Source organism: Alosa sapidissima, chromosome 10, assembly GCF_018492685.1.
Source record: "Alosa sapidissima isolate fAloSap1 chromosome 10, fAloSap1.pri, whole genome shotgun sequence".
Lineage (NCBI taxonomy): Eukaryota > Metazoa > Chordata > Actinopteri > Clupeiformes > Clupeidae > Alosa > Alosa sapidissima.
The window spans coordinates 9,260,297-9,272,643 of record NC_055966.1 but is presented as its reverse complement, the minus strand read 5'-3'; the positions used below and the strand labels follow the sequence as shown (position 1 = coordinate 9,272,643).

Here is a 12,347-nt window from a genome sequence, read left to right as displayed (position 1 = left end):
TCAGTCAGTCAGACATCCCTCATCCCTCACCCCCTCTCCTCCGTCCCTCCATTTCTCCCTCCCTCCTTCCCTCCCTCATTCTCCATCTCTTTCTCTTTCGTACCTCTCTCATCCCTCCACCCCCTCCTCTTTCCCATGCCCCCCCCCTCCATCCGTCTGTATGTCTCTCTGACTATAACAGTCTGAGTCTGTCTACCTGTACTCCTCCTTCTCCTCCTCTCCTCCCCCTCTATCCCTCTCTGTTTTTCTAGTTCTCCCTCCTGCCTTCCTCCTCTCTCTCTCTTAGAGATCAGTGAGTCATTTCTAGTCCTCCTTAATCCCGGTTGAGTTGGGCTCCCCGGAGTGCGGTGTGTGTGCCAGCCCGTGCTGCTCGCTGCTTTCTGCACGCTGGCGTGTCAAGGTGGCCGGGCGGGGGAAGAGGCCGCTTCATCCATGCTAGTGTGAGAGTTAGTGTTTAGTGTTGGTGCACTGCTTCCATGCTAGTGTGAGAATTAGTGTTTAGTGCACTGCATCCATGCTAGTGAGAGTTAGTGTTAGTGATGGTGTTAGCGAGGGAGATGGGTGTGTGGGTGTGTGGCTGTTCCGAGCTGCTTGCCCAGGGGCCAAGGTGATGCAGGAGGCGGGTGGGGGGGGGGGCTGCAGAGTTCTGCCTCCTGGGGTCCCCTGGGGGCTCCATGCGGCAGCCGATAGCGCTTAATCCCCTAACCCCTGTCGATCAGCCGCTCAAACAGGGCGCCGCCAAAGCAGACATACACATCCATATGCTGGGCTTATTTGCACACACACACACTATATATATATATACACACACTCATACATAAATACACACACACACACACACACACAAACACACTTTTAAACACAGTACAGACACTAGCATGCGCAGATGCTTACATATGCATTCCCAATACATACACATTCACCTACATACATCACATATGTGCACCTACATATGAATATCTGCCCCCACACTCACATATAGCATGCATACACACACACACAAACACACACACACAAACACACACATACACACACACACTCACTTGTGAGAGAAGAGAGTGCTAAATCATCTTCATAAAAAAACAGTAGGCTCTGAATGCATGTTCCACGGGCTGCCCTTGACTGTGAAACAGTGGAGACACAGTAGCAGAGCTGTGAATGCTGATTGACACTCCTCTTGCAGCAGAGGCTGCTCTATTTGTGCCACCCACCACAACCAGCCCTGTTGGACTCATTGTCCGCTGCGCAGGTCTGTTTGCAGAAGTTTTTCAGAATTGCTTCCCTTTGTTATTTATATTGTACATGGGCTTGTGTACCACTTGTTTATCCACATACCTTCTATATTACAGTATGTCAATATTTGACTGTAATTACGGATGCAGTGAATTGCGGTTTTAATCAATATTTAATAAGCGCTAACTCTGGCTAGGTTGTTTACTTATGGGGATTGGAGATTTGGAGCGGCCAGCACTTCAAACATTTTCATGCTGTGCCATTATGAGAGCGGTGGGGGGGCTTGTTTGAAATATGAGAGAGCCTCATCTTTGTTTTATATAACTTACCCACCACTTCTAAACACAAATTCTGGGGGTCTTTTAGGTGGAGGATGTAAGTGTATAGATTAAGTTCTCTCTTTTTTCATGACTGTTTCTGTGTTGCTCACAGACATTACTCTCTCTCTCTCTCCCTCTCTCACTGATTCATTGACTCACTCAAATACACACACACATACATTCAGGCACTAGACAGTGAGTCAAATGCCGTCTCATTCGCTTTTAGACACAGACACTTAGGTAAAGACATTTGGCAGATAGAAAGATTGGTAGGCCTACATGTAGATAAATATGGGCTGAATACGATATGTGTAGACGGGTGAATAGACTTGTGGATCCATAAATGCATGTACTGTATATTTATGAACCTGTATAAATGTTTCTGTTCACTCTAACGTGAGCGTTTTACCCTTTACTATTTATTGCAGTGTGGAGAAGAGCCAGTCGGAGTTTGAGCCGTGCAACCTGAAACTGGAGGAGTGCCTATCTGCCGAGCGCTTCCCCAGTGCCGAACACATCCAGGGCTACGTCAAGAAAGTGAGTCCCGGCTGGGGGCCCGGGTGGTAGCGGTGGCGGTGGCATGGCATGCCTTTGATGCTGTTGCCGGGGGAGAAAGGGGCAACAGTGTAAATAATTGACAATGACAGGAAAAGAGAGCTCGTTGATAAGAGCTCAGCTCCGCGCCACTGCCGTAAGCCCGGGCAAACAAGTGATCCTCGGCCTTGATTTTCTGGTTCAGTGTGGTGAAACGCATCCCCACAACCAACACACTCACCCCGGATGTGGCTGTGGAAAGTGTATTAGCCCAGTTCTAGCCACAGGATTATCCAGTTTAGATGTCCGAGCGATGAGCAGCGGGAATAGCTAATTTCAAATTAATGGGTGAAAAGACTCGGTGAAAAGAGCGATGATTCAGCAACCTGTGCGACACTGTTATCAGCATCTCATGCAATTTCAAAAAACGGCTCTTATCTATACGCTTCCATTTGCCTCATTGTTGGGGAATATAATGCGAAAGGGGGGACCTCGGAGCACAAATGTCCAATATGTATTAAACAAAGCAATTCCCGTCAATGTGCCTGTCCTCCGGTTTAATTTTCATATGGAATAACCTGCACATCTCCGCCGCGGTAGACTGATTTCCCCCCCCCCTGTGCCTCTGAGAGCGAGAGAGAGAGAGAGAGATAGAGAGAGAAAGAGAGATAGCGGCGCCCCCGGCCAGGCTTTTATTAAAGAACGATAATGGAAAATGGCGTCATTAGCATTCCTTGACAGTTAACATTTCAATTTTTTTTTTTGCCCGATGAGAGATTCAAATGTTGACTTCAGAATGCTAACTGACAGCGAAGTAGTTGAGGCGTCGCTGATTTAGGAGGGAGACGGGCCCCGGCGCTGCCGATGGATTGCCTCCATTGTAATAAGCTCCTGTTTCATTTCAGTGGCTGCTGGTGGTTGGAAGGGAAGGGGGAGGGAAGTTTATGTCCATTCATTTTCTCTCGACATGAGACTGGCAGAAGATTTGTTTGGGCCTGGCAATAGCACAAATGTTGGAGGCCTGTGAATTACCATGAGTTTGACATGAAATGCTTTAAAGTGCCATCTTGGAAGTATCAATCAATGTGTCCAGGAGCTAAGTTGCTGTACCAGAGGCATGCCAGAAATTGGGTGATGCTTTTCATAAAATGTTATTTCAGAAATACCAAGCAATCGCTACCACATGGAATGTCATTACGTATTTTATTGCCACTTGAAATAGATGCGTCTGTGTTTCTCTTCTCTTACTCTGTCTGACTTGTGGTGATTTTGTTTGTGTGTTTGTTTTGTGCGCTTTGCAGCAGATCCAGGATGCGGCGGACCAGGGGATCATGTTTGTGGGCTTCATCCAGGAGCCTGGCCGAGTCCGAGTCCACCTGTCCAGTCTCAGGGACACGGAGGAGCCCTCCCTGTCTCTGCACTCCAGCCCCAGCTCCCTGCACAGCTCTGGGGTCGGCCGCAGCCCCATCCCCAGTCCCCTGGAGCCCACGGCCCCGGAGGAGCAAAGCAAGGCTGCGGGAGACGAGCCCATGTCCCTGAACGAGGACGACGAGGAGCCGCCCACTGGGCACGGCAGCCGAGGCGTAGACGCAGTCGTGGAGGAGGAGGAGGTGATGTCCTCCGTCCCCGCTTCGCCATCCTCTCAAGCGTCCGATTTAGAGTCCCCGACGCACAACAACAACGACACAAAAGTCTCACAGCGGACCAATAAGCTGTCCAGCTCAGCGCCTGTTAAGAATGGTGAGTATGACAAAGGATCTCATAGGATCTCACAAAGGATCTCATAGGATCTCACAAAGGATCTCATAGCATCTCACAAAGGATCTCATAGGATCTCAGTAAATCTCCTTAGCAAACGCCTCCAGAGAGTAGATTTCTGCTACTGCTTTTCTTCTGCATCGCCATGTTGTCTCCACAACGTCTCTAGCATATCTCCGTAGCTCTCCAAATCAGCAAGATCATTTTCAGTCCCAGATGCTCAGATGAATATTTCATGGCATAGTTTTATGGAGTTTTGCATTAAACTTTCATCACACACTCCATGTTAACACAGGCTCAGATTTGAGTTTTAAATAACAATGCTAGTGCTGTACTATGCATTCGGGGAGTCTCCTTTTTCACCAGCTTTCAACACCGGCCATTATAACTGAACACTCACAGTGGGTGATAATAATGGTGTGACATGCTGTTATAATGAGTTCACTTTGTTCTTTATATGTTTGGGGGGATTCTATTCCTTGAAGAAGAACGTGGTGATGTGTATCCGGTGGTTTTGTCCCTCCACCAGACCCACCACATGGGACTATTTCACCCTCTATGTCCCCTTGTACATGCCCAAATGTGATCCTCCTCCCTCTCCTCTTCCTCAAGGGGCCGGAGTTTGGAGCAGACGTTTACTTTTACCTCTGCATTATTCTTGTTTTTTAGTGTGAAGATGTGTTTTTCTCCTCCGTGATGGAAAGCAGATGGCGAGTCTCTAGCGTGTGGCGGGTGAGGTGGCGGAGGAAGCGCTCTTCTGTCCCCGGGCCGGGTGTGCGGTGCAGTGCGGTGTGGTGTAGTGTGGCGAGTGGAGCGCATTGCTCACTGCCGTGCGGAGGCGGCCTGCTGGGCCATCGTGCGACACAAACACCCCACCCACCACCACCACCACCACCACCCTCCTCCTCCCGATCCTCGACCACACTCCCGGCACCACCGCCACCCTCGCCATCTGTGCCTCCCCTGTCACGGCGTCTGTGCTGATACAAACCCTGGTTGCCAGCCTCTCCATCAGACCCCCACCACCACCCCCATAGCTACCCCCCTAGTCAGGCTGGAAGGGAAGCGCAAGCCAAGGGCTCCATGTCGCTGAGGCAGGAATAACATTTCTGTGCGATGCACCAAAGAGGTAGCCTGGCGACACTATTGAGACTGAGAATGGGTCTGAGGAACCTTTCATTCACTTCCGATTTCAGCAATGAAATTACATTTCAACTGGTACATTAAACTCTTACCCAGTCTTTTCGGAAGTATAGCAAATTTTTCTGCAGATGTTTACTCAATTCTTCTGTGCTATGTTTCTGTGCAAGTATCTATACTGCATCGTTGTCACGTCAGATTAGGCAAGGGCCGACTATTTAAACAAAGAAAAGCAACAATAAAATGATCGGTCGAAAAATGTAACTAGTGCAGTGGTAATCAGCAAGTCTCTATGTGTGGCTATGTTAGTTTGTTATAGAGTAGGGTTGGGCAGCGAAACATGGTTCTAATATGGCACCGGTGCCGACGCAAACGGTAGTAACTGCATCGAATAACAACGTGGATTTCGGTGCCTCATTTCGGTGCTTAAATAGCTTTTTTTTTATTTATTTTTTTTATACGAGGCATCACTGCATGTCATGCGCCATCTCTAACATCTTGCTCTGATAGCAACACATCCAGATATAGTTAGCTAACATAAACACTGGATGTATAAACCAGAGGGGTGCACCACATAGGCAAGTAGACAGTGTTTGACAGCTTGCGTGAGCCCAAGTAGCTTACTTTAAAGCGTTATCGCGAGCTCCTGTCAAAATCTAGCAGTGGGCCTAACTACACACAAGCAAAAGGCTATGAAACAACATCAACAGTAGCCTATATGTTACACAATATCCTTGCTAATGTGCTAACTTAACCTGACCCTAGCCAGATGAATTTCGTTCCGCTTAGCTCCGCCTAGCTTCACTCACATCCATCTGGGACCTCTTCCATTGAGAGTGATTTCTGCAACCGATTTTATGGTACAGCCAATCAGGACGCAGGGCGGGAGTTTCATAGATGTGACATAGTGTAGAAGCGACTGTGAGACTGTTATCAGCGTCACGGGTTGGCTTCGATGTGAGTGGTTGAAGTAGCTCGTCAATAGATGACGGACAAGTGGCTTATTCAATCATATGCAAGCATTTTTTGATTAGGCCCAGCCTTCTGAAGCAACACTTCAATGGATCGGTTCCAGATTGATGAGTGGAGCTAGGCGGAGCGAAATTCATCTGGCTAGGGTCAGGTTAGTGCTAACTGGCATTTATTTGAAATGTTATCAGCAAAGTTGTAAGGTGAAAACTGTAAGGTGACAACTCACTGAGCTGTTAAAGAGGCTACAAAACCATCTCCGTAGCCTACGTTATCGCTAATTAAACTCAGCTGACTGGTGTTAGCGCATAGTTGCTGTTAAAATGCCTACTAGGCTAGCGCTGGGAATCTAAACACCTCAACACCGACATGTAGCCTAACATGTTAAAAACTATTGCGTGTTATGGGTTAAGACATGAAATTTCTTGAAGCATTTGGGAACACACTGAATTAACTGGAAAGTAGAGTCCCTGTTAGATTATCTTGCTTGCAAATGCTGTTGTCCATGACCTGGCAGTTCTATGGCAAGTGGTTTTAACATACCTTATGGCAAACCGCCTACACTGGGTAAACTTGAAAGCAGAGCTTACCATTGTGCGTGCATGTGTGGCAAGCTGTTTTAACATTTAAATGTATTACTCGTAGGAGCAATGAGATATTGATAGTAAATATAACAGTTCAATGTCATGTTCAAATTTGTCTTATCAATAAAAAATCAATTCATGCTTTAGACTATTTTAATTTAAAACATTTTAAAAACAAAGTACCGGTTCAGGCACCGCTTCGGCACCGGCACCGTTTTAAAAGTATCGATTTAGCGATGTATCGGTATCGGATAAAACCCAAACAATACCCAACCCTATTATAGAGTGTGTTAGTGTGTGTGTTCGTGTGTATGTTGGGGGCAGTGGGTGTGTTGTGCATCTGTTTAAGTCAGACCATCAGTGCAGTGTCACATTTATGTTTATGCTGCTCAGCTCCTGGGAGAAAGTGTGTGGGCAGGTAGGTCACAGAGTATCATGCTTTGGAGGAGAAATATACAGTTAGCAGACATGCAAATTACTGAATTATTTATTTAGCTGTCTGCCCACAGTTAGCACTGTATGCCCTTTTGTGAGAGACTAAGTGAGTTAGAGTTCTGTAAGTTAAGGGACTCTGTTCGGAAGAGATGCAAGCAGCTGTTTCCTAAGTGTTTTTGTGAGGACTTGAGCAGTGGAAGTTGAAGCTACGATTATGATGCTTTCCTCATCGTTGTCCTATTACACACATACACACACATACAGTACACACACACATACACACACACACATTTGGCATGGGACATGGTAATCAGATGCAACTTAGAACTGTTTGGAGCAATCATATTTGCACGTTTCTTACTAAGCCACAAGGACTGTGTGTGTACAAATCTGCACATTCTTGAGGATATGTTTACAAGGAGGAATCAGGGGCCGAACGAGGATGAGAGAAAGCGTGTGACAAGGCAGCAGCTCAGATGTACTTGGCGCATGTTTGTGTGTATGTGTTTTACACTGATTGAGTCGAGATGAGATGAGATTATACGTTTTGCTGGCTCGTTTTTGCCTGTATATAGTGCACGTCAACACTTTACCGGGGCACGCAAGGTGGCATCTCAGAGCAGGTCTTGTCATCTGATGGCTTTCATGTGACTAGGCTCCGCAAGATTCCACAGAATTCAGAGCAACCCCACACACCACTCTGCTTATTTGACTTATTATGATGCACTAGGCCTCGATTTGAATTAGCGTAAAACTCAAAGGGCCCTTTTCACCAAAAATAGATACAGTCAGGGGGCCACAAACGGCACCTCTACCGCAATCTGATGGGGTGTCGATGTCGTGATTTGCTCCTTGGTCCTTTTCTCAGCGGAGGAACTAATGACAGGACATTGGCAAATTTGCCATCTGGCTGTCATGCTGTGCGGGCAAACACACAGAAGAAATGACTTTAATGATTCATCCTTACTTCTGAGTCCGATGGATTAGAAACTGAAGACAAGCAGGCTTACACAACATTGTGTGTGTGTGTGTGTGTGTGTCTGTGTGTGTGTGTGTTAATGTCTGTATGAGCTTTTGAGTCTGAAGTGGAGGTGACATTTATGTTGAGTCACATGTGCGAGTGTGTGTGTGTGTGTGTGTGTGTGTGTGTGTGTGTGTGTGTGTGTGTGTGTGTGTGGACATGGTGTGACTGTTAGAGCTTATGCATGCAAAGGTTTTGTGTGGGCGAGCAAGCGAGTCAACAGCACATCCTGTCCCCCCATTTAGCTTGTTGCCGCGCATCTGTCACCCAGTCTAAGTGGCCTGATGCTCACTGTCACTGGCCTCCGCCAAAACAAAAGTGCACCCTTATTAATCTCCTGGTCAATTTCGCATTAGTCTCGATGGAGAGCCAGTGCAAAGAGTTAAAGAAAAAAACAGCGGCCAGTTAAAAATACCTGGCAAGCCAATCCATCAACCTCCATTACAATCCATTAGATGCACTTTGCTCCTGTCCCGCTCTCGGCTTAATCTCTTATTTTTCTGTGTGGCCGGGAACACGCTTGTCAGTAGCGCAGCAAACTTGGGATGTTTACAGCTTTTGCTCACTTTGGTTGCGTTCTGTGGAGCTCTGAAATGTGTTTATGTCACAGTGCTGTCCATGGATGAATAGCTTTAAGGCGAATTTCACAATGATTTTGTTAGCTCCTTACAAAATAGATTAAACAAAGGGCCCTTCTCAGTCATTGTATCTGACAGCGCAAGAGACAAGAGATGGCTACGCGGGCATAATTTTCTTATGCCATTGTATGCGTGCTTAATACAATAGAGAGAAACCTGGATACCAGATTGTTCTTAAAGTTCGATTAGATAGAATATGCAGCCACCATATTGGTAGGGCAACAATTCCCAGAAATAAATGGAGGTCAGTTAGGAGCTGCAGGTGTTTTTGGCTAAAAGGCCTTCAACCTTATAAACTACCTTTTTCTGCTATATTTCTCTGACATATAACAGTTTTCTCAAAAGGTCTCAGCTTTGGCCGTTTTGATGGTTTAAAATGCAAGACTAACCTTACATCCGCTTGAAATGTTAACATTTTAACTTTACCACAGCAAACTTTCGGACAACCAACGTTCAATTGACAATATTTGACCAGATCAGAAGACAGATGTTACGAATATCGTCTGAGAAGTTAAAATCTTCGTCTTTGTCACTCTAAAAAGTGATGTATATAGTGTACATGTTACAAGATAGACTATATCAGCGAGGGGTTTTCAACCCTGCTCCTGGGATATCCCTGCATTGGAAAACTATTGCCTGTCACTCCTCAGAGCACACCAGCTTGAAGTCAGTATAATTATAATGCTCCTGTCTGGCTAAATCAGGTGTGTAATTAGGAGGGCCTCTCAGATTTGTACAGAGGTACAGACGGAACATATGCAGTGAAAGAGTCTGTGTCATGAAATAACACATGCTTTTGTGTGTGTGTGTGTGTGTGTGTGTGTGTGTGTGTGTGTGTGTGTGCGTGCGTGCGTGCGTGCGTGTGTGCGTGTGTGGATTTGAACAGGGATGGAGCTCTTCGCCCTCTATAACCAGCCGTGCAGCCGTGAAACTCAAGTCAAGTTCTACACGGTCAAAGTGCCTCTGAGGGTGCAGCCCCAAGAGGAGGGTGTCCCCAGCGTGGAGGCCAACTGGCTCGATCACATGACTCAGCACTTCAACAACGGGGCCTCGCTCGTGGACGGCTACTTCCACCTGGGCGACGGTGGCGGCGGTAAGTTCCATCCCCCCACCAACTCCGTGACATTCTGCTCACTATTGCAATGTTGCGACGGGAGGCAATTGTGCCCGCCGCTCAAAGCACCTTTGATATCTTCTGACGTTCGAATGCTGCTGGTGAATGAGGTGGTGCAGCAGCTCACAGCTCTTTTAAGTGCCAGTGTTTTGTCACGGAGACACCGAGTGCTCTTGTCTTGTCTCGCACCTTTTTAACTTGCCTTTGCCTTTAATGGTGGCAGGCTGTGATACCAAAGTTCTAGTGCTTTGAATAGAATCGGGTGTTGGCTGTCGACTCCTCGGGTGATATCTTTTAATTTGGGAGCCTTCAAGTCCAAGAGCACTTGTATAAATAGGTGTCATGATTCATTAATCTCGTAGAATTAATGCATCAGCGATTCTCAAACATGTGTAATTAACCTGATATGGAATTAGCGCCTCCTTGCATATTTTACATCCTGGAAATTGAATAATGAACCATGTCATTATAATTCATATAATGAAATGTGGTTGTTCCCGAGGAGGAGGCACGATTCATTCCCGTGGAGAAATTACATGTCTGTGCTAGAAAACGGCCCGAGACGGCAAGAAATTACTCATTTATCTCACCTCACTTCATCAGACTTCACCTGCGCAAGAACGAGAAAATTAGGCCCGAATTACTTAGCCATATTAGAAATGAACTGCCATGCCTTCTCCATCAAAAAATAAAATTACATAAAAACCGATGGCAACTAAACAGACAAAGTAAGTTCAAAACAGAAAAAGGTGATAGGTCTTCAAATCCCTGGGGTGTTAGTTTGGCTTTACAGTATCAAAGCAGCATGGAAAATGTGCATGTTTTTTTTCACCTAGGACACTGTCTAATTGAATGAGAGGTAGGCCTAGATGTGTTTTAACGAGCCTGTGAACTTTTGGCCAGTATTGTTCCAAATTTATCCTCTCTATGAGTCTTCCACGTCAAGGCCGAGGCTTAATTGTGCAGACAGACACTAAATAGGTGAAGCACTAATAAGGCTGCCACTTAATCTGATTGAGGAGGTAATCAGAGCGCAGAGGAGATCAACGATCTCTGGGTGCCGCTCTCCCAGCGTGCATCGCTCTCGCATCTCACCTCCCGTATCGCGCATCTCATCTGACATCTCCGCCGCGCTCCGCTTTTATTTCCGCAGTCAGCCATCAGAGTGTGTTTGCTTGTCCTCATGAGGAGGTTAGCTGCCGATGACTCAACTGCTCTGACGCCACTCGGATGTTTTGACTGTGCAGACACACACACACACACACACACACACACACACACACACTCATGCACACACACACGCACGCACAGACACACAGACGCACAGATGGCGGTGTAAAAGTTCTAGAGGGGGGGGGGGGGGGGGGCTGACAGTGACACTAATGAGGTGCAGTGGGAACACTGCTGGGCACCCCGGCACTCCTCTTCCTCTCGGTTTCTTTGTCGTTCTTCGGCCTGCAGCGCGAGCACGTCATTCAACCCTCCACTCTCCTCTCTGGGTGCAGGAACAACTCTGCCATGTCCATCTTCCAAACGAGACCCCTCCGTACCCTTGTTACAGAGACGCTGACTTCCAGTTTGACGCAGGAGCCAGGTTTCCATGGTGAGCCATGGCAGGAGCCGTCACATTTAATCCCCCCTGCCCACTCACTTCCCGCCCGGCGAGAGGTGAAGGCAGCTCGCGGACGAGAGATATTACTCTGCCGTTGACCCCAGCGGGTGAGCACCATTAAAGTTTCATACGGATGGGGACCCCACCGCGCTCCCCACGCTCGAGGCCTCTCTCCCGGGGGCACAACGTCCAGGCTAAGCCCCTGATGAGCGAAGAGACGCCGGCTCTGCTCCAGCGACTGAAAAAGGGGCTCCTTTTGTCAGCCTGTGCCGGAGCTATCTCTCCCCCTTTAGAGAAAGGATTTGTAAGCACAGCTGCGAGACATTCATATGCATGACTATTCACACACAGCGGCGCGCGCGCTCCATACTCAGCTCAGCTCAGCCATCCGTCAGCGCAATATGAAATTCCAATCAGGTATTATTACACTGTGAATGGAGGGCTTCTTTTGGGAAAGATACCTCAGCCTGCTTATGGGAGATACAAAGGGAAATTGGTCATGAACGCTCCCAGGAGGGGTTGTTTTGTTTTGTGTGTGAGGCAGTGTGTGCATGTGTGTTTGTGCATGTGTGTGTGGCCCTGTGTCTGCCTTGCATGCCTGCTTGTATGTTTGTATGTGTGTGTGTTGGGGTGTATTTATTCCTGTGTCTGTGCTTGTTGTGTGTGTGTGTGTGTGTGTGTGTGTGTGTGTGTGCCATATGTCCACATGCATACATGCATACCCCTCTGCACACTCAATTTCCCCCGTGCCTCTGTTCAGACCACAGCAACAATCTGCCTGGCAACTGCAGGTGCCTGCTGTCTGGCTTGCCCCAGTCCGCCGTGCTGGAAGTGTCACGTTCAATCCGCGCCCGCGCTAGCAACCTCACTCCCCCCCCCTCCATCTCTCTCTCTCTCCCTCTCTCTCTCTCTCCCTGGGACCTGTCTGTCCCGTTTAAACATACATGAGCTGCCCCTCAGCGCTGCTGTCCCCCCTCCAGCCAACCCAC

The 12,347-nt window shown here is 47.6% G+C and overlaps 1 protein-coding gene across 2 annotated transcripts in view; it reads left to right on the top strand.

The window, feature by feature from the left end:
- The window catches only part of LOC121720754 (raftlin-like), a 73,197-nt gene that overhangs the window by 41,569 nt on the left and 19,281 nt on the right, over nt 1–12,347 (top strand). For both annotated transcript variants that reach the window (XM_042107152.1, XM_042107151.1), the window contains 3 exons: nt 1,982–2,090; nt 3,389–3,827; nt 9,519–9,725. In XM_042107152.1, coding sequence (XP_041963086.1) covers nt 1,982–2,090; nt 3,389–3,827; nt 9,519–9,725 — 755 coding nt within the window. The remainder of the gene's footprint in view (nt 1–1,981; nt 2,091–3,388; nt 3,828–9,518; nt 9,726–12,347) is intronic.